General features: G+C 48.6%; 8 protein-coding genes across 8 annotated transcripts; 3 read left to right on the top strand and 5 right to left on the bottom strand.

Annotated features, from left to right (window-relative positions):
- The first annotated feature begins 84 nt into the window (after nucleotides 1-84).
- On the top strand, nucleotides 85-1,836 carry BDV59DRAFT_187713 (uncharacterized protein). Its single transcript, XM_073691270.1, has 3 exons — nucleotides 85-341; nucleotides 400-1,244; nucleotides 1,308-1,836. Exons 1-3 carry the CDS (start codon nucleotides 254-256, stop codon nucleotides 1,626-1,628), a joined length of 1,254 nt encoding a protein of 417 aa, XP_073543651.1. The 5' UTR covers nucleotides 85-253; the 3' UTR covers nucleotides 1,629-1,836.
- A 9-nt stretch (nucleotides 1,837-1,845) lies between these two features.
- BDV59DRAFT_124647 (ATP-binding cassette transporter YOR1) lies at nucleotides 1,846-6,516 on the bottom strand. Its single transcript, XM_073686875.1, has 3 exons — nucleotides 6,163-6,516; nucleotides 3,377-6,037; nucleotides 1,846-3,326 (listed from the first exon to the last, which is right to left on the bottom strand). Exons 1-3 carry the CDS (start codon nucleotides 6,349-6,351, stop codon nucleotides 1,971-1,973), a joined length of 4,206 nt encoding a protein of 1,401 aa, XP_073543650.1. The 5' UTR covers nucleotides 6,352-6,516; the 3' UTR covers nucleotides 1,846-1,970.
- Nucleotides 6,517-7,417: 901 nt separating this feature from the next.
- BDV59DRAFT_196115 (Isopropylmalate dehydrogenase-like domain-containing protein) lies at nucleotides 7,418-8,551 on the top strand (the record flags this gene model as incomplete). Its single annotated transcript, XM_073692671.1, has 3 exons — nucleotides 7,418-8,082; nucleotides 8,112-8,226; nucleotides 8,276-8,551. The coding sequence occupies 3 exons, from the start codon at nucleotides 7,418-7,420 to the stop codon at nucleotides 8,549-8,551; spliced, it is 1,056 nt and encodes a 351-aa protein (XP_073543649.1).
- A 2,037-nt stretch (nucleotides 8,552-10,588) lies between these two features.
- BDV59DRAFT_187708 (FKBP-type peptidyl-prolyl cis-trans isomerase) lies at nucleotides 10,589-11,368 on the bottom strand. The gene is made up of 5 exons (XM_073691269.1): nucleotides 11,190-11,368; nucleotides 11,068-11,135; nucleotides 10,958-11,018; nucleotides 10,834-10,896; nucleotides 10,589-10,776 (listed from the first exon to the last, which is right to left on the bottom strand). Exons 1-5 carry the CDS (start codon nucleotides 11,324-11,326, stop codon nucleotides 10,713-10,715), a joined length of 393 nt encoding a protein of 130 aa, XP_073543648.1. The 5' UTR covers nucleotides 11,327-11,368; the 3' UTR covers nucleotides 10,589-10,712.
- Nucleotides 11,369-11,489: 121 nt separating this feature from the next.
- On the bottom strand, nucleotides 11,490-13,993 carry BDV59DRAFT_187706 (putative tannase). Its single transcript, XM_073691268.1, has 2 exons — nucleotides 11,678-13,993; nucleotides 11,490-11,582 (listed from the first exon to the last, which is right to left on the bottom strand). Exon 1 carries the CDS (start codon nucleotides 13,616-13,618, stop codon nucleotides 11,834-11,836), a length of 1,785 nt encoding a protein of 594 aa, XP_073543647.1. The 5' UTR covers nucleotides 13,619-13,993; the 3' UTR covers nucleotides 11,490-11,582; nucleotides 11,678-11,833.
- A 1,310-nt stretch (nucleotides 13,994-15,303) lies between these two features.
- Nucleotides 15,304-17,031, bottom strand: BDV59DRAFT_196113 (general substrate transporter; the record flags this gene model as incomplete). Its single annotated transcript, XM_073692670.1, has 2 exons — nucleotides 15,304-16,456; nucleotides 16,514-17,031. The coding sequence occupies 2 exons, from the start codon at nucleotides 17,029-17,031 to the stop codon at nucleotides 15,304-15,306; spliced, it is 1,671 nt and encodes a 556-aa protein (XP_073543646.1).
- A 580-nt stretch (nucleotides 17,032-17,611) lies between these two features.
- On the bottom strand, nucleotides 17,612-19,744 carry BDV59DRAFT_210655 (putative Melibiase subfamily; the record flags this gene model as incomplete). The annotated part of the gene is made up of 1 exon (XM_073695642.1): nucleotides 17,612-19,744. One exon carries the CDS (start codon nucleotides 19,742-19,744, stop codon nucleotides 17,612-17,614), a length of 2,133 nt encoding a protein of 710 aa, XP_073543645.1.
- A 731-nt stretch (nucleotides 19,745-20,475) lies between these two features.
- Nucleotides 20,476-21,802, top strand: BDV59DRAFT_210654 (fungal specific transcription factor domain-containing protein; the record flags this gene model as incomplete). The annotated part of the gene is made up of 3 exons (XM_073695641.1): nucleotides 20,476-20,492; nucleotides 20,555-20,820; nucleotides 20,889-21,802. 3 exons carry the CDS (start codon nucleotides 20,476-20,478, stop codon nucleotides 21,800-21,802), a joined length of 1,197 nt encoding a protein of 398 aa, XP_073543644.1.
- Nucleotides 21,803-22,217: the final 415 nt, after the last annotated feature.

The following is a 22,217-nucleotide window of genomic DNA, read 5'->3' as shown; positions in this document are numbered from 1 at the left end:
TAAATAGCTGGCAGGCAATCAGGGGGTGATCCGGGAGCTCCTTAAACTGGACCGCGCTAAAAGTCTTAAAAGTCTAGCCTATCCGTCAAAAATGTGACGGAGAATCCCTGCCTGCGCGAACCACTGTTCTCAACTCCGAGCAGTCCTGATATTCCTCGCAGAGTAACATGGAACCTACTTAAAATATATAAATTATATTCGATCGACGTTTTCTTCAGTATCCATTCACCCCTTCTCATTGATACCCACCGCTATGGAACCTCCCCTGCCAATTGACCCCTATTCCACTTTGCCGGATCTGCTTGTGTTAAAGGAGCTCCTCGGAAAGGAAGAAACCACGGGTGAGAGTTCTTCTAGTCCAGTGAACTGCTTTTACGCTCATGATTGACCGTATGATAGAAAATGAAGCTTGTGAATTGGAAACAATCCACAAATTACATGCCCTTAATGATCACACTCATCCTGAGTTCGACCCTACAGCTTTTCAGTTCTGGGAGACCCATTACCTTCGAACTAAGCTTCCTCCCATTATTTGGAAACATATTCTTGTGCCGTATATTTCCTGGGCGCAGAAAATCGCACGTTGCCCTGCTGATGTGGTGATGGTGACACACCTGCTGCTATATCTCACCACCTCCATCCCCAGCGCCGTTTGGCTGCTTTGTTATCGCTTCACCTGGCCCCATGGTATCCTACATGGCATTATGCAGATTTATTACGCGGGCGGGTATACATTGATGAAGCACCAGCATATCCATATGAATGGAGTTCTGGCATCTCGCTATGCGCTGCTGGACCAACTATTCCCGTACATATTGGATCCACTCTGTGGTCACACGTGGAACTCATATTATTACCACCATGTCAAGCATCACCATGTGGAAGGCAACGGCCCGCGTGACCTAAGCTCGACCATGTGGTATGATCGGGACTCTATCGTGGATTTCGCCAAATATGTGGGCCGCTTCTTCTGTCTTATTTGGCTCGACCTGCCACTGTATTTTCTGCGGGTCGGGAAAAAGCCCTTCGCGTTCAAGGCGGCTTTCTGGGAGTTGAGCAATTACTTGTTCTTTTATCTTATGTGGAGATACAATGACTCCAACGCCACGTTCTGCGTGTTGTTGCTTCCATTCCTGGTTCTACGTTTAGGTCTGATGGCAGGGAACTGGGGCCAGCATGCCTTAGTTGATCCTAACGACCCCCTATCAGACTTCCGGTCTAGTATCACATTGATTGATGTCGCAGTAGGTCAAACAAATGTTGAGTTATTTCTATATTGGAAGACCCGTATCTGATCATCCTGCTAGAGCAACCGATTTTCGTTTAACGATGGCTATCATACCTCGCACCATTTGCATCCTCGCCGACACTGGAGAGCCCATCCGGTGGCTCTCTTGGAAGATAGGAAGCGATATACGGAGGAAAACGCTCTCGTCTTCCGGAACATTGACTATATGATGCTCACATTCAAGCTGCTGCAGAAGGACTATATGTACATCGCCAAACGCATGATCCCTATCGGTACAGCTCAGTCCGCTATGACTTTGGAAGAGCGGGCAGCTATGTTGCGCGCGCGTACACGCAAGTTCTCGACGGAGCAGATGGATCGTATAAGGCACAAGAGCTGAATACACCCTGGCTCCATTACTCTGGGGAAAATAATCGACACAAAGTAACCCGATGTGCATTGATGGAGTAGGAGTTCAGTTTGGATGAGGCTTACCCGCAAACAGGGACTGCATGGATTATTGCCACATATGCCAGGACGTGGAACTGGACATAATTCCTGGCCCTTGTATAATAGACATAGAGAAATAGACGAAATTTATTTTACAATTTATAAACGAGTCGATCGGCTAAGATGAACACTGTTTCTCGTTATGTGTTGCAGGTGACTGCGAGTGATGAGATAGTCAGCAATTCTCAGATGCTTAGTGTCAATTTGGTCACCCCTGAGGGCAAAACAATATTTACATTTTATCTCCAGGTAGAATATCCTCACGCGTGATACCACTCCGATCGCACATTGCTCGGAAAACCCCATCCGCCTTATCCCACAGTTGCAAGGGGGTGTCTATCTCTGCAATTCGACCCTGATCCATTACGCAAATTCGGTCGTAGTTAAGGATCGTGCGCAACCGGTGCGCAATACAAAGAACTGTCTTGCCTTGAAATCCCTGTGACATGGCGTTTTGAATTTTTTGGTCTGTTTCAAAATCCACAGAAGAAGTTGCCTCATCGCAAATGATAATACGGGCATCACGCACTAAGGCACGGGCCAAGGCCATAAGTTGACGCTGCCCGAGAGAAAAGCTAAGGCCTTCTTCATCCACGGACGTATCAAGGGATAGCTTCGTTCGAAGTTGGCGAGCTCTCAACTCGATCCCGACGCTTGAGTCTGGCGTCATAGCATCGCTATCGCCATCAGAGGAGCCCGGGGAATCGATAAGATAAGACTGACGTAGAGCAGACCACAGTTCCAAATCGTTGTGCTCATTAAATGGGTCAAGATTAGAACGTATTGTCCCGCGGAAGAGAGTTGGATCCTGGGGGATAATAGCCAGCCGGCGTCGAAGATCATGGAGACCAATTCTAGCAATATCAACTCCGTCGATCTGGATAGTCCCAGAGGATAGCTCGGTGAGGCGAAAAAGAGCGGACATAATGCTGGACTTTCCGGCACCGGTACGTCCAACGATTCCAATTCTTTCGCCACCCTTCACGTCCAGTGTCAGCCCCTTCAAAACTAATGGGAGTCCTTCTCGGTACCGCATCTGTACATTATCAAACGTTATCTGACCTGTCTCGGGCCAAGAAGCTGGGACGGGGTCTAGATGCAGAGGTGCCTCCTCCTCCAGCTCTTTGCCGTAGTAGTGCAAACGTTCAGTCGCGTTCATATCATTTTCAACCTCAGCAAGCTGGCGTACAGTGAACTGCAGCATTTGAGCAATGGCCAGGATATAGGAGAGAACAAGGCCGGAGATGCTAGGAGATACGTCAAATCTGGACGTAACTACCAAAACCCCGGTTACAAAGACGAGCATAACAGCGACAGCATCAAGGCGAACGCTGAGCCAGCGTTGATTAGAAAAGGTGAGAAAGTAAGCGCCGTTCATTGTATCAATTGAGGTCCGAATACTTGATTCGAATTGATTTTCAACCCCGTAGGCGCGGATGCAGGCGGTCCCGGTAATTGCCTCGCTGAACCGGGCATAGACGGTGGAGCGAAGGACAGCCTCATGGCGTTTCAGCTCCCGAGCAGAGGCCCTGTAATAATTAGACGCCATAAGGAACAGAAGAATCAAGGGAGCAAGGGCTATGGCAAACTGGCTAGGTCAGTGTAAACTCACTCCTTGTGCTGAAAGGGAAAACATACATAGTGGTAAAAGACTATGATCAAAATGATGATCGAGATAATCATCGTCATTGTGAGTGTATACATTCGCATTGCATCGGATAGTTCATTATCCATCACCTGGATGTCCTTTGAGAACCGGTTGGTAATGCGCCCCAGGGGTGTAGTGTCAAAAAATGACATGGGCGCTCGAAGGACACGGGTCATGGCCAGTTGGAGCATTGTCTTGCTGGAATTGGTGCTGCAGGTAGTCATGTATGTAGAAAAGGCAAACATGAGAATGACCACACTGGCCCCCAGTCCCGCATAGATACCAATATACTGCCCTGTGGAGAGGGACGGGTATTTGTTGGAGGTCCAGTATGACAACCACAGGCTTGTCCAGATATTGCCTACATTTGCGAGTCCCAGGAGAAGAAGGATCACGATAGCATTCAGGGAGCTTCCAGATGCTTTGATATATGCCCACCACACTTCCCATCCGACTGAGGCAGTTGCCCTCTCTTCCTGTTGCATTAGGGTTCCTGCTGATTTGCTCGCAATCTGTGGCTGGAAAACAGTGGCCTCGTCAGAATCATGGTCAGCCGATTTCTCTTCCTCAACGATAGCGCCGGTTCTGTCTCTGGGCAACAGCTCATCCTTAGAGTCCTCCTGACGGGCCGTGGACAGCAGCCGCTGGAATAACTCGTCGTCACGCATCAGATCATCAAATGTGCCTACCGAATGGATACGGCCTTCATCCATAATCACAATTCGATCGCACCGATGAAGCACGTGAAGTTGGTGGGTAGCTAGAATGCGACATCGGTCTTTAAGCAGTCCGCAAATCGCCTTCTCCATGATATGACGTCCAACATGGGCATCAACGGCCGAGAGTGGATCATCTAGCAACACAAGTTCAGCGTTAAAATAGATGGCGCGGGCGATGTTAAGACGCTGTTTTTGGCCTCCAGATACAGTGATTCCCCTCTCCCCAATCTCCGTTTCATCACCATCTGGTAGGTTTTCCAGGTCGGGCTTAAGTGCGCATGCGTCGATAACCTGTTCATACCAGGTCTTGTCGTAATCCTTCCCGAAGAGAATATTGTTGCGCACTGATGTATTCTGTATCCACGCATATTGCGAGCAAAATGCACGCGTGGTGCTTCGTCGAGCACAACCCTCCGTCAGGCGCATCTCACCCGCAAGAGCGGACAACAATGAGCTTTTTCCGGAACCCACAGTCCCGATGACTGCGACAAGTTCATTTCGTCCGATCTCAAGAGACAGGTCCGTTAGTCGGAATGGTTCTGTTGGCCCCTGTATTCCTTCAGTAGTTTTAGGCTTCGACCTTGATAGTTGTTGCGGGGCGGTCCGATTCTCGGACGCATTACCCAAGGGGTTCTGTTCCCAGGTGAACGCGGCATGTTCCAAGGAGATAGCATTGGCCATTGATTCATCGCAATTAATGTCCTCTTTCTGTTCCTCCGCGAGCAGGAACTCCTGGATACGGTTCAGTGCGGTCCAAGCGTCTGTTACCTGTCCAATTACCATGGGCAGCATATTCAAAGGCATGCGCAGGGAGTTGAACAAAGCCAGCGAGGAGAAAATCGGTGCTGGATCCAAGTCATGTTTGGATAGTGCATATGTGATAAAAGCTAGCATGGATGCGAAAACTGGAATGGACATAGAAACACAGAGGATCGCATTTCGAACTGCTAGCAAGGTCTGGATAGATCGAATTTCGCGCTGCCTAATCTCCTCCAGACGCTGAAGAAAGCTGCTCTCCCAGCCGAAGAACTTGACGAATCGGACGCCCTGTAGGATTTCCTGTGTAAGTGATACGCGTTGATCGGTCAGTTTATTGATATTCCGGCGCCTCTTGACCAGAAATCGGACAGCATATGTGAGGAAGGGTAACCCGAAGACCAACAACGCATAGCCAGAAAGGCAGCTGTACCCAATGTTCACAATCAGTAAGACGAGCGTCACAACAATGGATATAGGTGCTGTCCAAATCATGTGAAACATCCCACATGCAAGGTTAATCCGATCTACATCGATGCTCATCAAGGCGATAACGCGGCCATTGCTCCACCCAGACCCTTCTATCGCACCCGCCAGTTCTCTGGTATTCTTGGGGATTGCTCGTGTCGGCTTTCCTTGGAGGGCGTCTTCCTTCGCCGCTTTTAGAGCATCCATCCTGTCCTGCTCCTCTGCGGTGGGTTTTGTTCCAGCCTTTGCCCGACCCGACAATTTCATTGCCTTGTTGAACACCTGAGAGATAAGCACAGCACGAATTTGACCCCCAACCATCTGCCCTCGGTAAAGAAACTGGTTCGTACACAAGCTCTGCAACGCCTGCATGCACGTAATCCCAACCGCAAAGCCCATACCCCGGCCGATATGAGGGGCTGGCTGCCCCGTATGCTGGGCTTCATAGGCCTCGGTGGCAAAGGCGATCAGATAACGCGTTAGGTACGGAGCAAATACCAGCAGAAGGGAGCTAAATAGCTGACAGACGGCACCGAGAAGAAACTCAAACCGGAACGTGTTGTACAGAGCAGCCACTAGCGGTCTTTTGCTGCGGGCTTGGGCATGCCCCTCCAGGGCAGAGTCCAGTCGATCGCATAGTACATCAATCCCACGGTTCGGATTGACTGTCCAAATATCCTGCAACTCGAGTGGGCGGAGGTAGCCCACCTATGCCGTCTTAGCGACGGATATACCAAATGTATGGAAGCCAGCGGCGCGGAAGACTCGGCCACTATATTGCGGGGGTTCGGAGAGATGGAGATGGGGATGGGGATGGAGTACAATGGACGAACCTTCATGAGTGGGGACATCCACTGGAATGATGCGATACTCCAGAATGAGGCGCCATATTCGTGAGAGACCTCCCGCTCAACCGGAGGAGGGGGGATCTTCTGGAGTCTTAGAGGGTTCAGATAGTGGTACCACCGAGTCTGGGGGATGTCTGCCGCAGAAGAGGGCGATGGGGGCGTGGGTTTGGGCATCTTCAGCCCCTTCTCTTGCTTGGGCCTCCCCCTTTCAAAAATACTGGCATCAATCGGCAGTCAAAAAGTGATGTCTCAAAGCAATGGTATACAGTCAACGGCCCTCTGGCCGCTTATGTATCTTAGCGGCACCTTTCCCTCCCTGATGCGGCCGGACATCATTCCTTCCAATTCCGTAATGGTAACTCCGCAACTCTGTTAACTCCGGACATGCTTTGTAATCTGGCCATTCTGTCACGTGGTCCATTGACTTAGTACTTGTCACTCGGCCCTCGGATATTGACACAGACAACTTCAATGACTGGGGGCTTGATGGTGGGGGTTGTACCTCGGCCTTGAGCATTGATAAAGACTGACGTACCATTTGCGTTTCTAGGTGCTTCAAGATGTTCTCTGCCAAATCAAAACAGATAACCGTGAAGAACAAGGTTTTCAGTGTATTCCCAGTAGAATGCCAGAGAAACTGTGATAGTAAGGCTCTGGAGGATGTCAGGATTCTGGATATGGGCTTCCAATTTAACATTTCTCAAGAGTTACAGTCCAATGTGTCCGGCTCGATCATTTCCAAATCATAGACTCGGCGACTCTATTTGGGTCATCTACTATAGAACTGAAGCAAAGAACACTGGCATCAGAGGCAGGCCAACCGATGGAAATGTTGCAGAAATCTACTAGATATATATAAATGCTGTCAAGTCGCCTTGCTACAGCCAAGAAATGTGCATCGTGAAGCTGATATATACGTTCGAGGTGTTACTCCTCTACGAAGACTATCACTATTTTCCAAAATACGTTATGACCGGATGCGTTGATACAAAGATAGCTACTTTCCTAACTGGCTTCAGTCCAACCTCAGTCCAATTCTAGATGTACTAGCTAAGTATCGGACTTTCTGTGGGGCAAGGCGTGCAACATTCTATTCAAGACCCTTCCCACCAACTTTCCGATCCCAGGATGCGACTGCAGGATATAAACCACTCAAAATGCACACTACGTTCCCAATTCTTCGCCTGGCCTTTGTCTCGGGACGACATATGCCTGATACCATCTGAAAAACCTGACCAGCATGACAAAGTCCAAAGCTGACTTCTCCATCCTCGTCATCCTCGTCATTGCTGGCGATGGTATTGGGCCCGAGGTCACTGCAGAAGCCACGGCAATCCTTGATCTTCTTTCAGAACACCCTGAGAGCCGCGCAACATTCAAGCTTATCCCTCGGCTTTTTGGCGGTTGCTCTATCGACAGACATGGGGTCCCTGTGACCGATGAAGTCCTTGAGACCGGCCGCCAAGCAGATGCTATTCTCATGGGTGCTGTCGGCGGGCCAAAATGGGATGGTTTGCGACGCGGTTTCGAGGGCCCTGAGGGTGCTACCCTGCGCCTTCGCGAGGTGACGCAAGTATATGCGAACCAGCGACCCTGCGAGTACTTCCCGGCTGGGAACAGCCCTTTACGAGAAGAACTTGTTCGGGGAGCCAAGTTCATTGTCTTGCGCGAGAACTGCGGTGGCGCCTTCTACGGGCACAAGGAAGAGACGAAAGAGTACGCGTCGGACCTGTGGTCTTACCAACTGGCTGAGATTGAGCGCGTTTCTCGCATGGCGGCACATCTTGCCAGGTCAAGTGCTAGCCCGAGGAAGACAGTTATCAGCTGCGACAAGGCTAATGTCCTAGCGAGCTCACGCCTGTGGCGACAGGTCGTCCAGAAAACAATCGACTGGAGTTTCCTGACGTGGAGATCGTACATCAACTTGCGGATAGCGCCACCACGCTCGTGATGATGCGGCCCACATTCTTCAACGGTGTCGTCCTTGCTGACAACACCTTCGGTGTCTTGCTGTCCGATCTTGCCGGTGTCATCCCGGGAACACTTGGCGTTCTGCCCTCCGCATGCCTTGCAGATATCCCTGTACAAAGATGGGGAGATGCGCCAGTCAAGGGCTTTTATGAACCAGGACACGGGTCTGCCCCTGACATTGCGGGGCAGGGGGATTGCAAATCCAATTGGGGCTATTCTGAGTGCGGCCCTGATGCTTCGTTATAGCTTTGGTATGGAAGAGGAGGCTACAGCAATTGAGAGGGCTGTCCATCTTACTTTAGATACTGGATTACTGACTAGAGATATGAAAGGGGCGGCTTCAACGAAAGAGATGGGACATGCTATTAGGAGAAGACTACAGGAACTGCTGGCTAGGCAATAGTCAAAGACATGCTGCCCATATTCGCCAAATTACAGAGCAGTGTCAAGCATTTTGTTGGGCATTGCCTCCACTATACAGTGTTACTGCGTTGGATTTTTGAGTAGTCATAATACCATTGACACTATATGTTAATATTTTCTAGGGCTAGAGAGAGTAATATAGCAACACCGATAACATCCATATCAGAAAAAATTACTGGTGCTGGTAGCCTTTGCTCGTCACCTCGGAAGAGACGTTTGCTCCACTACTGGTGTTATATCTGTTCAACACCGAGGAAGATGCCGTGGAGGCGGCTAATAATACCAGTGTATTCTACTTTGCTATGGCCACGCTTGAATGCTGTTTCATGTTGCTGACTGGGGCTTGCAGATGGGTCTCCCATCATACATACTTCTTCACGAAAGATATTGATCATACCCGGCGTCTACTCGACAACCTAGAAGCTGGCATAATCGGCATGAATACCGGCAATGCATCGGCAGCCCAGGCACCTTTTGGTGGAATCAAGGATTCAGGATATGGCAAAGAATCTGGCAAGGATGTGGCAGTGCAGAAGACAGAAACGTTGACGGTATAGAAGCACCATTGAAACATTTTCTAGCAAAATTTTTTCCAGGAAGTTTAGTCCGAAATGTTAGCAGGTAGTGTTGCGTTCAATATAAACCCCACCTCCAACTCCGATGCGGGGCGTCGAACGACTTCATCACAGAACCCCCACTACGCACACTGAGGTAGCACAGCACCGGTGACAACGTTTTGTATTGAATGTACCATGAATGAATCCTATAGTAAGGGTTATGCTGGGGGTACAGACGATCATGGAAATCTGGAACAACTAGATTGCAGCCAGAATAGGCAGGTATTTACGTGCAATATCTGCGGTACCAAGTCATCGCGAATCGCACATCTACACCGCCATCAGCTGCGACATTCAAGGTATACGATCTTACGCCGCGTTCACCATTAGTACTAACTCATCCACCAGCTCAAAGGAGATATTCCAATGTCATCTCTGTAGTAAAACATTCAACCGAAAAGACGTCTACCAGCGCCACCTTAGAGCCGTTCATGATCCAAATCAGCAGCGAGCATGGAAGAAATCCTGCCAAAGATGCATACGCTACAAGCTGAAATGTAGCCGCGAGCTACCCTGTGCCGCCTGTCGCCGCAAACAATGTCCATGTACATACGATGTCCGGGCTACCAAGACAGCAAATCAACCGTCAAACCAGGTGCACACTCCGACCACTACTGATCAGACATGGTGTGCATCAAGCTCTACGCAGGAAGTTCCCTTGGCCAATCCAGATCAACAGCATGCGTCAACAGCGTTGAATCCCGGAAGTGTAGCTTCCAGGACGGGACAAGAGCATGCTGGACAATCCGCAGCAAACATAGCTCTAGCAGAGTTTGCAAGAGACGATTCACCAGGAAACGGTGACCCAGGTGTAATATTCAGCTCTTTACCCCACCAGAGCCAGGTCACGACGCCACAAGCTTCTCTTGGCTGGGGATCTCACGATCCTATGACACTCCTTGGCCAAGATCCTGAGCATCAAACTATGAGTGATAGCACCTTTCGGTGCATGAACGGCGTCTCTATGGATCTGGAAGCATTTGAAAATAGCATGTTCAGAGCATCGCGAATGGACTGGCTGGGCTGCGAGACTGACTTGTCTGATCAGCAAACAATACCACCAGTATCCTCCAGTATATACGGCATGGACTCATCATGCAGCGAAGGCTTGATGACTGTATGAATCTGTACATCCACTCTTCAAGTACATTCTGTACAATAGTAGTATAATCATCGAAAAAGTACGCAGTCTTATGATAATGAACCCGAGCTCTTACCTTCCTTGCGCACATCTTAGCCGGCCCACAACAGACCTGTCATATCAATGTGTCTAAAATAAAAAAGCAGATTAAGTCTAACAACACAATAACATCAGCAGTTAAAATTGAGAACAACTATACCAATCCAACTGCTGTATCTTGCTACCGCCAGTGAGATTGCTATTCAATGGCAGATTAGGTGCCTAATTGATAATGTGCTTCTCATTGATTTCCCAGATGTCTATCTAATAGAACGACGATTACCTATATCCCACCTAAGCGCAGCAGTTCCGCAGTAACTCCTGTACCCTAAGGATAACAACGCCTATCCCGACTGACGGTCATTGGTTTGTAAGGTGCGACCATTAATAGCCAAGAGTTCAACCGTGCTTGAGTGGCGTAAGCACTATATCATGAAACAGCAAATAGTAAAATCGAATACTTACAACACAAGGGTTGAGTTACCAGGAATGAATGGCGGCGCTCCCTTTGGTCCATAACCGTATTGGCTATATTTATGAGATCATGGGTATTTAGAATATGATGGAAAATTTGGGGTAACTATCTTACGGTCCAAATGTGAGCAGAGACTTTTCGCCCAGACTCATTCCCATGACACCAATATCCCATCCTACTCCAACCGTTAGTGGAACAGACGGAGGGACGGAGAGGTTACCTACCCTTAATGACCTGTCCAACGCCGATCCGGAAAGTGAATGGAAATCCTCTTTTTATGCTACTATCAAACCTAGTATGTAAATTAGCACTGCATGTTCGTCTAGCACCAAGTAAGTTTTGCTACCGATATCCTCGGTTCCACGATCGTGTGGGATCGTAAAGGTATCCATGATAGTGTACCGTAACATCATCACCCGGTTTAGGATAATCAATTCCATTTCCAGGGCGGATTATTTCTTTAAGGAATTCAATAAGACCCATTTGTTCTCCTGTCTACTCTGTAAAAGGGACGCAATGAGAGACTTGTCGCTGGGCAGAAAAACCTAGCGTGTAGGTTAGGTAAGCCACATCCATCTCATATCTCACGTGATCATCCAGATTTACATTGAGACTCTCCCACATTATCTAACGATTATACACACATCGGCACTATGCAGATACTATTGACATGAATAACGTCGCAAATAATACCGGCCTGGGCCAGGAGTCAGTTGGTTGTATCGACCGTGGACAGAAACTGGAAAATTACGAGGACTTCTCTCATCAGTCAAGTGCGCACATGAGTATGTAAATTAATACGAAAGTATAACTGAAACACGGAATGTTTCTGACCTGGTTATGACATTGGGATTTATACTACCGTACATCGAATATAAAAACAGATACACACAATACGACGTCTAGTGCCAAGACGCTATTGCTAGCATGGATATTCTGTGAGACCAAATGTCACCAGTCCTTTGCCACAGAATGAACATTCTTGTGCCCTTAGTACACGGGAACCTTGAAGGCGGGGAAAGTGTATGTCCAGCTATTGACAGATTTCTGGTCGTGGACACAGTCAAAGTTTGAACTGTTTCCGTGCCAGAGAGGTCGCGTGGGCCATTGGCAAAGCATCTGCGTCTCACCGGCATATGTTCCAGAAGACACGGTTGCATTGAGACGATTTGGCTTCACGCCATTTTCGACCCAGTTGATCATAATGTCCATGTTCTTTTCAGGCCATGGTCCAGGCTGCAAGTCATTTGTACCACAGTGGGCAGCGCCAGGGATGAGATAAAACTGATACCAGTCCTCTAATTTCTCCAAGCTTTCTTCAGGAGACAGGTCGGGGTACATGATAGAACGGACAGCCTGCCAATAATGCACCGATGAAGCTGCTGGAATGCTTGGGTCAGATTCACCATGGTAGTGTAGGAGTTTCCCACCAGATGATTGGAAAGCCGTCAAATCGGGAAGCGTTGTTTGTAAGCTGTCCATGTATCTCACCATACCAGTATTCATCCAATCAACAAGAGTATCGTAGGTCACATTGTCAAGGTCAGAGAGATTGTCGATATTCAGCAGCTGCACGAATTTGGTCACATACTCGCCGCCAGTAGAGGGAATACTAAGCTCCCAGGAGTCACTGTTGGAGTTATACTCGGTGGTGGCATCACTGAGTTCAGACGCAATTTGCCAGGATAAATAAGCGCGTTCACCCTTGGAGTTGTGGAGACCTCCGTAGATTGCCTGGGCGACAGCAACACCTTCGGCGGAGACTGTGCCGTTCTGTTCGGGCTGGTAACTAGTAGTGCTTCCCTCTGCTTGGCGCTTGTGCAGGCCGCGCTTGCTGAAACCAAATCCGAGGGAAGTGGAATTCTGGGCAGCACAGTAGTATGGCTCGCCAATAATCGAGGTCAGGTTGAAATGCAGCTTGCAAAGATCAGTGCGTGACACCACACCATCAGTTCGGCCATCAAGAGGATCGCACGCAGCAATCGTAGCATTCACAATCTTATCCAATTCGCATGGAGGGGGGTAGTAGTCAAGTGTCTTCTCGACAGCAGAGGAGAAAACGTGATGAACCTGCTGCTGGGCAAATCGGAAAGCAGGGGCACCAGTTATAGCACCATCGTACTCCTCACCCCAACGTTGGACCTGGCTCATACCTTCACGCCCACCGTCCGAGCATCCTTCGTAATAGGTGTAGATCTTAGCATTATCTGAGAGACCGTAAAACCCTCTAGCAAGTGGCTTTGCAATTTTCGTCATTTCTCCAAGAGCTTGGTATCCGAACATATAGGTAGCATCCCAGTTGATAGAACCGTTCCCATACAAGACAACTTCATCATAGCTGTTTGAGAACGCATCATAACCCGCACTGGTCGCGCCTCCAGCCGCTCCGTAACTCAACCCTCCAGTGGCGTCGCTGGACAGCGAAAACCCTCCTCCGCCAGCCACATAGAATCGGTTTTTGAAATCGGATGGACTAGGGAAGGCATACTTCACGACGACTGTGTCCCCTTTGCCGGTGTGGGTGTAGCTAACGGTCACGTTGCAGTAGTTGTATGTTTCTGAGCTTGAACTGGTCGTGGACCCCATCATTCCCCCGACCGTCGCGTTATATACTGGGCTTGCGGTCACGGTGGAGGGAATCATGTTAATGCCCAATAAAGTCCCATTGGCAGGGAGGGCAGCTTGCACATTTGAGACAGTACACAAGTCAACGAGCGAGGTGGCAGTGGCTGTTGTCGCCATAGCGGCGACGGCAGCGCGGACCGATTTACACATTTTAGTATGAATTCCAGCGAAGGACAATAACGAGCCAAATGAGTGACGTTAATAAAACAGGGAAAAACAATGATAATGAGTAAAAGACAGGGTTGAAGTGGTATAAAGCGCAGGTTATATAATGTTGAGTGTAGGCCCCGACCTCGCTGGAGGGATTGGGGCGACCTGTGGGCCAGTTCAAGGGTTAAAATCAGAAACCATCCATGTCGTCAGCAGTCGCGTAATGCGGCGCCGGGGTATGCCCCATAAGGGTAGGCCTCTGAAGCCACGATGGCTCACATTCATCTGCCCTGTTTATAGGTCGTTTCACCTATGCTGACGTACTATAGTGTATAGCTTATTTTTCGGTCCGGGCCAAGGGAACGTGGTTTGATGCTGCTTTGCCCCTTCATGTGGGTGGAGGCATCTTATTCCAGCATCGTGGCGTAGCTACTGGTCGACAATGTCCTCCGATGCCGAAATTTACCCGTACCACACGGTGCCATCTTCTGGAAGGATCGACATGATCCGTTGTTCGATACCCCTTATCACGGCTTATCTCCGAGCCTAGAATTCGGAAGCCGTACTGTACGCGGCACGTAGGGCAGTGCAATACATTTTAGGTACGCATCCCTCGGACGGGGCAGTCGGTGATCCACCAGGTAAAGACCTTCAAGGTACGGAGTACGGAGTACGCAATAGTACGTGGCCTGGTGGGACTCTGAAAATTGCCTTTGTAGCCAATTATGTTCTTTGACTGCCCTCTACGACCCGCAAAAAAAGCCTCTGATATGATTAACGCCGAGGGTACTTGGCAGCTCTTAGCAGAATCAGATAAAATTCGGACATGAACATACATCAGCTCAGCAGCAGTTACATGACCAGTGGTATACGGCATGATGTCGGAATATCTCTGCATGATACTTTTGGGCTTTAACAGAGAGTGCCATCTGCTTTAACTCCATGTTAATATCACAAAATATTACTGCTCAGCCATCGCGAACTAGGTACTAGCAAGGGCTCAGATTAACTGCATATCATTGGGTTTTGATTTGATCCACGTGAAGCCGCTCTGGATAATATCTCATCCGGTGGCCTCGCAATCCCCTCAAAAACCCCCAAACTATCTGTAAAACAATAACACAGTGTTTATTGTGTATTTTGTCGCCCCAGGGCTAACAGTGCCCCCAATTATCGAACAGTCACATTTGTCTCACATATGGTAAACATTAATATCCCCACTGCAGTCCTATGATATCAGATTCTCAGAATCGGCCGCAACCATTGTTGATTTAGCTGATGCACGGCTCTGCTCTTGCCGTTCAAGGGCTCGATGCATTTGCTCTTCTGTTCAACTCGCCACTTATCATCCCGAACGGACACAGCTCAGCCATCCTTTGACCCGCTTTTGGATGCGGGTTGCTGGCTTTTTATTATTCTCCTTCGTAGAGAAACGCATTCGCCATTCTAGAGTTGGAACTATCGTGGGGTTTACTAACAGCTCCCTAATGAAATGAGCAGCAGGAAGAGTCTCCGGTGCTAACACATCCATTTGGCACTGTTAAGTATCTATTTTGCCTGTTCGATGAATTGCTTCTCGATTCTGCGGCAGGGACACAATGTGCCCTTTGAGTGCATTCCGTACATGAGATGTTTCATACAAACTAAAAGGTAGCATCCCTTCATTCGGTAGATGATCCCCCGACCTATACAGATTGAATTTCCTCATCTATCGCTCTCTCCGCAGCCCGGTCTTTGATACTCAGGTTCTCTGCATATGCATCCACATGATATGCCTTGAATTTTCGGGTCCGCACACCGGCCGCAAACATGATATCTAGCTCCTCAAATGTCCGATCCTTTGTCTCCGGGAGGCGAAAAAATCCCCAGGCGAATGTCAAGAAAGCAAAGATAAACCAGAAGAACCCTGTCTTGCCTCTCCAATTCCAAGCAGCAGGGTTCATCATGTAAGGTTCAATGGCGTTTGCCGCCACGATGGCGATATAATAGGAATTCCGCGCCAGACAGATGGTCTTGGAGCGTAAACGGGTTGATGAAACCTCCGGCGCAATCGACCAGCCCATTGGGCCAACCGTAAGAGAGAATGTAAACAGCCAGAGAATACACAATGCTGACTGGGCCCACACCACGCCACGGTTGTTGTGTGCAAGACTCAACATACCTATGAGGAGCAGATATATGGCCATAAGTGCCATTCCAGACAGGTACATCGACCTTCGTCCAAACCCTTTCATCAAAAACCAAGAAAGGACTGTGCCGACAAAAGCAATAGCTGTGCCTCCCAATCCTAGTTTGTACGCATCAGATGGGCTCATCCCTGCTTGCTCAAAGAAATATGTTCCAGAATATGCGAACTGGCTACCAGCCAAAACTTGTCCCGCGAACGTCATGCAGGCAATCTCGGTACGGCGAAGATTGCTACCTTTGAAGCAGTCCCAATATGATGTTCCTGCTTCGATTTCTGACTCTATGTGATCCGTGTGTATCATCATGGCCACGACTTGTCGTGAAGTATGATTTTGATTCTTGGAGAGTAGGCGTTGCACTGTCTTCTCTGCCGCGTCATATTGGCCGTGGCGTACCTGCCACCACGGCGATTCCGGCATAAGGATCGCGATGCAAAGCAGCGGTGCAGGCCAAACCCACTGGACTGCCAAAGGAATCCGATACGACCACTGATCTGGGCGATCTAGAAGACTTTGCAATACCCCCGCGCTAATGAATTGACCAATCGCAAAACACATATTTGTATAGGCAGTCAGGTAGGAACGAAGCTTCATTGGCAACAGTTCAGATGAGTACGCTGGCCCAATTGTTGCAAACATACCCCATGGGATCCTGGAAGTGACTTTTGTGAGCAGAGTTGCAATCCATTAAATAATCATGTCCACATACCCACATAAAACTTGGCCGGCAACTTGGACTCCCACCGTCTTCCCAAAGAAGGAGACAAATATAAAACCACACATCGATAGTAATGCTCCCATGAAGACCTTCTTAAATCCGAAATGCTTGATCAGGTACCCGTTAAGGAAAGCTCCAATTATACAACCCGCATTCCCGCCAGATCCCAATGCTGACTGCCACGACTGGGGAACTTGGTGTCCATGGTGTTCGGGGTAGTACTGGCCAAATTGGTTTTGAAATGCGGGATATCCGTAAAAGTTTCCAATCAGGTTGGTATCGTAGCCCTCCATGATAATCGACATTGAGATTATCACGGACCACACAACAGCAGATGGGTAAGACCGTAGTGCTTCTCGTACGGACATGGAATGCTCCAACGCATTGGCAGCCTTCGCATCTTGTGTCGTTTTATCCCAGATAGCATTATTGGATGTGGACTCCTCATCACAGCGGCGGGCTCCAGGATTTGCGGCACAGATATGGCCCTCAAATGTTTTATTCTTCATGTTGGATATACGCAGGCCTCAATTTAGGACAAACCGAAATCGAATGAAGATATGGCATTAGCTGGTTCTTTAAATGTCTAAAAAGTCAGGAAAGAGTGTGATTTCGCTGCAAGGGATAGCAAAAACTGCTTTAATGCCGTCTTGACTCACTCAATTTGGTTTCTGTCATCAGAACACTACAGTCGACTACAAGAATCACGCCAGTCACTTTCCTTGGGAACTTAGTCCCCATATCGTTGATCATGGTCGGTATCATCCGCCAAGTGCGGCTTTAACTTCTCCTGAGTGGTGGGTTACGGTTCTTTATTCTCCAGAAACTCCCCACAAAGTTAACCTTCTGGGAATGCGGGGTATGGGGTTTGTAAGACCCTAGCCTGGAAAGATTGGGAAGATGCTAAAGGCAACTCGTTCTCGATAATCAGTCGAGGGCGTCTATGGATGTCTTAAAGACAGTCCGGTATTGCGTCTAAATTACTGTGGGTTGTAAGAATATTATCGAATTTAGCATACGTAGGATAATCATAGGTCCTATGTACTCTATACAAAGGCCCAGCGGGCGGACATCGTTTGATTGACTATTCTACGATTTTAACCTGAATAGACGAGCGGACAGTTTTGACGGTAGCCGAGTCTTTAATATTCCCTCGGACGCATTCCACACAGTCTCGGCTGGAAAGCTAGCCGGGTATAACAACTCGCTGTGAACGGTTCTGCCCTTGAGAGTGGGGATCTTTAGATCTATTGACTCCGCACCACCTCGCCTCCATACAGCAACATAATAACGCTTTTGGGCTTGTACAGCTAATCCCAGCGCAACCCAGCTATCGTGCCATTGGGGAAGTCCCAAGGGCCAGAATGCGACAGCAGTTGGTAAATCCTTCCGGATGGACCGATATACCTCCATCCCGTACTTAATCAGTTCAAACTGATTCGGGCCCAGGAGATCTAGGTGGCCGCTGAGATGCACCCGACCCATTATACTGTTAACAACGGTCATGGCATTCGTCTCGTCATCCCAGTCTGGCTGCGGATACACCCATGTAGCAGACTGCTCTGGAGTAACTGCGGTGGGCAGTGCGGCTGCAATAGCAGCATAACGGTCAGGATCCTGTTGGTCACTAGTGGATTGAAGCGCATGAACAGCCAGCATAGCATAGTCCATCCGCTGAGCCCCACTAGAGCAATTTTCAATAACGAGATCAGGGTATCGCTCATGTAATTCTGTGATCCAGCTTAGATATGCGCGATTATGGCCCAATTGGCCCATGCCAGGACTGAAACAGTCGACATCAGTTCCTTGGGTGACCTCGATATTATAGTCGAATTTGAAGTAGCCAACGCCATACCCTACCACCAAGCGATGGATAATTCTGTGCATATGATCACGCACAGATGGGTGTCGGTAATCCAGCTGGTAGCGCCCCTTCTCTATAATTCTTTGTCCATCTCGTTGGAAAAAGGCCTCATTTGGGAGGTAGCTAGCAACGACACTTCGTACACCAACTACCTCAGGCTCAATCCAGAGGCCAGGCGTGAGTCCATTCTTTCTAAGAGTCGAAAGTAATTCTTTGAACCCCATAGGAAATCGTTCCTTTGACGGCTCCCACAGACCAACATCATCCCACCATCCAGAATCGTCGGCGTACCATCCAGCATCAATGACGAAATATTCTGCTCCCGCCCTGACAGCTGGATTAACGAGGGCGAGGATCTTTTTGTCGGTTGGGTCGCCCATCAAGCAATTCATGTAGTCATTAAAGATAATTGGCAAACGCTCATTGTCACGAAATTTTTGTCTTATGTGTCGCCGGTATTGTGTCATCGCAGCAAATGCTGTATCATAGGAATTCATGACATGGCAGAGGGCGACAGGAACTGTGCTGAAAGCTTTTCCAGGGCCTAGTTTTTCACGCCAGTCATGATCTGTTTCAACAGGTCCACCAGCAGCAAGATAGACACTGTCCTTCCAGTCGCCAATTTCCCACCGCCAGGATCCATTATTCTCCACTTGCCACAGCCATGTTTCCATGTTGTCGCGCCGTTTCAGGAGACCCATTGGGAGATGCCCCTCGGTAGAAAACGACCCCCTGTTGGATACGGCATAATGGGCCAAGGTACCCCAGTGGTCTTCAGGACGTCCGTATACTCCGTAGTCATCAATTCCAAGGCTGGGTAGGTCATGCTCAACCCACTGAGCTTCGCGAAACCATGAGTTATTTGGTACGGAGAGTACATAATCAAACCACCACTGAGGAGAACCAGTGGTGAGCCCGCCCAACACGAGAGAGGTGATCTGTGTCAGGACAATGTCTTTGTCACCATTATTTCGCACGGTGGCTGTTGCCCGGAGAACGGGAGTTGAGTCATAGACCGTGAGGCATGCAGTAACGGCAATGTGGGAGACATTATCAACCATGTTGACATTGAGTGTTTTACTACCATCTCCTTGTTCAATGTTGTGGGATTTGTATCGCAATCGAGAACCAATATATCCTCCAATTAGCGTTTTGGAGGACTTGTGCTTCGCAGTCCCTTCGCCAGCCAGCCGAACTTCCACCAGTGGGACATATGAGTCAGGGAAGAACTTGGAAACCGGCACCTTGGGAGCGCTACCTGAAGGTGTCACTCCCTGAAGGAATACAGCTCCATCATTAGTTATGAGGACTGTCACCTGAAGGGCATTACTTTGGATCTCAACCGTATTGCAGGACATGTCGTCTTTTCTCGGATTTGCGTGGCTTTCTTTGCTCGCGACGTAAATGGGGGATTAAAAGCATCCAGAAGCTGCGGAAGGTCTTGGAATCTCAGTTCTAGCTATATAGTACTATCATGTTTTCATTCCCTTCCAGGACTAAAGGGGAATGCGGCAATCGGGGCTTCGGGTTGGTGGGAAACTGTGGAGTACGATAGCGGCCTTTCAACCATATTATTTCCCCGCATCTTCTCTCCGCAATTCATTCGTTGCTTCTTCGGTCCTGAGGATTCTCCCTCTCATCAATAGAGATCCCTTGCTGTTACAGCGCAAATGAGACCGGTCACTGCGTGTGAGGCTTGCCGGTAAGCGATTCTTTCTTTGATATTTCTAGCCCTCAGTCTACTAATGAGAACCATGGGAGTGGCAGTTCAACTAAACGGAAATGCCGAATAGACAGTGGAGACTCCATATGCAAGCGATGTCGAGCCCTATCACTGTCTTGCAGTCTAGACCGACGTCACTTAATTCCCCGTCCAGAGCGACACGTGCCTCCCAGGATATTGTGCGAAAACGGGAAGGTTGCAAATGCAACCTCCCAAAATCAGCTGCCACCACTTAGTCTTCAACAGGACTTTGTTAGCTTATACTTCCTACACGTTCATGATACTCATCATTCTATATTTCATCGGCCGACAGTGGAAGAGCACATTTGTAATGGGACGCTACCTGATATCCTCCTCTACGGTATGATGGCCTTAGGGGCGAGGTAAGACCGGCTACTTTTGCTTTCTTATTAGTAGCCCTTCTAAACTAGCGGCCAATTCGCAGGTTCTCGGGTAGCAAAACATTTTCTGATGTTGACCGTCGTCGACGTGGAGACCAGTTTGCGGCGCGTGCCAGGACACTTCTGGATTTAACAGATATCTCTGTCCAGACAATCCAGTCATGTATCCTCCTAGGAACAATAAGCTACTCACATTCACAAACGCAATCGGAGGCGTTATACTATTCCGTTGCAATCCGCCTTGCTCTTATACTTGATTTACCGCAACGGGTGTGCGAGAAAGAAATTGAGCGACAGGTTAATTTGCGAAGTAGGTCGCATCTAACCTATACCCTCTTACGGCAGGTTTTTCCATCTATACAAAGCTAACGGGCCCAGTTTGGGCATCGCTTCATATGATTGATATTTGGAGCTCCATTGGTCTCAATTTGCCCCGCCAGCTGGGTTTCAAGGAATGTTATCCACTTCCCACGGATGAGGAGACTTTTCTCTCCCTTCGCGATAGTACAGCTCTTCCAGCCAACAATCTTCAGCGAGGATTGTGGGCTGAAATGGTTGTTCTGTCCCAGATCTGGGCGCAGATACACGAGCTGAACAAACGATCGGTGTCGAAAGATATGGAGAGCGTTATTCTGAGTCGGGAAGTGGACGACTTAGCTCAACAGCTATATGGTTGGGCAGCTGCTCTGCCTTTAACTCTCCAGGAAACCCCAGAGAATCTTCAGAGGTACACTAGGCTGGGTCTGGGAAACGCTTTCGCTGCTTTGCATCTAGGTTACCATTATTATTTTGAGGTGCTCTTTTACCAGTTCCTGGCAAGGACATCAAGTTCCCACCAAGAAAATACTTTTACCCGTGCTCATCGTGCACAGTGTGAAAAACATGCCCTGGAATTTTGCGACCTTCTTTACCGATGCCGGGCCATGGATAAGTGCCAATGTCTGTACGTTATGGTTGGTCACATGCTGGTCGTCACCTCTACAGTTTATATCCATATCTTGTTGTTCAGTGACTGCAGCAAACAAGTCAGCTTAGCCAGGCAGCGACTGGCGCGCAATTTCGAGATTCTGACTGAGTTGCAGAGTTTTTGGCTCACATTAGATGTCGCTCTTTCTCGATTACAGATCTTCCATAATGCATGTAACCGGTCGATCGATGAGACCTTTCGGATGGATCAGTGGATGTTGACGTTTATTTTGGAGCACGGCAGTTCTGTAGCGGAGAGATTCTTGCCTGAACCAGGCAATTCATCTGATACGTTGCAGGCGTGGTACACCCAGGAGTTTATATGAAGGTGATAGCTACCAGCGGCTAGGTATATAAGCGATGAAGTGCCTTATTTCATCTAAGAAAAGAATGGTTTTCCATAGGTACAAGGTTCCAGGTCAGATTTCTAGCAATGCTCAGCAGCTGGCGCTCGCGGTCGGAGCAAGTGCAGTGCTGATCGTCTTCCCTTTTTTTTTTTTTCCCTTTCACTCGAGATGATCCTGTAGTTGGATTATTTCCGCATCTATCGCATCAGTAGGGGACGTGCAATTGCAATGGTACGAGTATTGCAGCCTATGAAACCGATATCGAAAAGTTCATTTCAATCGCGCAGATATTGCACTTAACAAGAATATGTTCACACATGTCCGGTATCATGACCTGTAATATGCTTTGCTGTGCTCTACACCCGCCATCTTCGAATTTATCAGGATTCTATGA

Source organism: Aspergillus ambiguus, assembly GCF_047715705.1.
Source record: "Aspergillus ambiguus strain CBS 117.58 unplaced genomic scaffold BDV59scaffold_49, whole genome shotgun sequence".
NCBI lineage: Eukaryota > Fungi > Ascomycota > Eurotiomycetes > Eurotiales > Aspergillaceae > Aspergillus > Aspergillus ambiguus.
Note: the sequence above shows the minus strand (reverse complement) of the source record. Positions and strands in the feature narration are given on the sequence as shown.

Bases quoted from the DNA above. Each gene is read 5' to 3' on its own strand.
- BDV59DRAFT_187713 (XM_073691270.1), top strand. From the start codon at position 254: ATGGAACCTCCCCTGCCAATTGACCCCTATTCCACTTTGCCGGATCTG. The intron at 342-399 runs GTGAGAGTTCTT...ACCGTATGATAG, and splicing joins CGGAAAGGAAGAAACCACGG to AAAATGAAGCTTGTGAATTG. The intron at 1,245-1,307 runs GTAGGTCAAACA...TCATCCTGCTAG, and splicing joins TCACATTGATTGATGTCGCA to AGCAACCGATTTTCGTTTAA.
- BDV59DRAFT_124647 (XM_073686875.1), bottom strand. From the start codon at position 6,351: ATGCCCAAACCCACGCCCCCATCGCCCTCTTCTGCGGCAGACATCCCC. The intron at 6,038-6,162 runs GTTCGTCCATTG...AAGACGGCATAG, and splicing joins GGATGTCCCCACTCATGAAG to GTGGGCTACCTCCGCCCACT. The intron at 3,327-3,376 runs GTATGTTTTCCC...TGACCTAGCCAG, and splicing joins TCATAGTCTTTTACCACTAT to TTTGCCATAGCCCTTGCTCC.
- BDV59DRAFT_187708 (XM_073691269.1), bottom strand. From the start codon at position 11,326: ATGGGTCTTATTGAATTCCTTAAAGAAATAATCCGCCCTGGAAATGGA. The intron at 11,019-11,067 runs GTAGGTAACCTC...CGGTTGGAGTAG, and splicing joins CGTTGGACAGGTCATTAAGG to GATGGGATATTGGTGTCATG. The intron at 10,897-10,957 runs GTAAGATAGTTA...TCATAAATATAG, and splicing joins TCTCTGCTCACATTTGGACC to CCAATACGGTTATGGACCAA.
- BDV59DRAFT_187706 (XM_073691268.1), bottom strand. From the start codon at position 13,618: ATGTGTAAATCGGTCCGCGCTGCCGTCGCCGCTATGGCGACAACAGCC.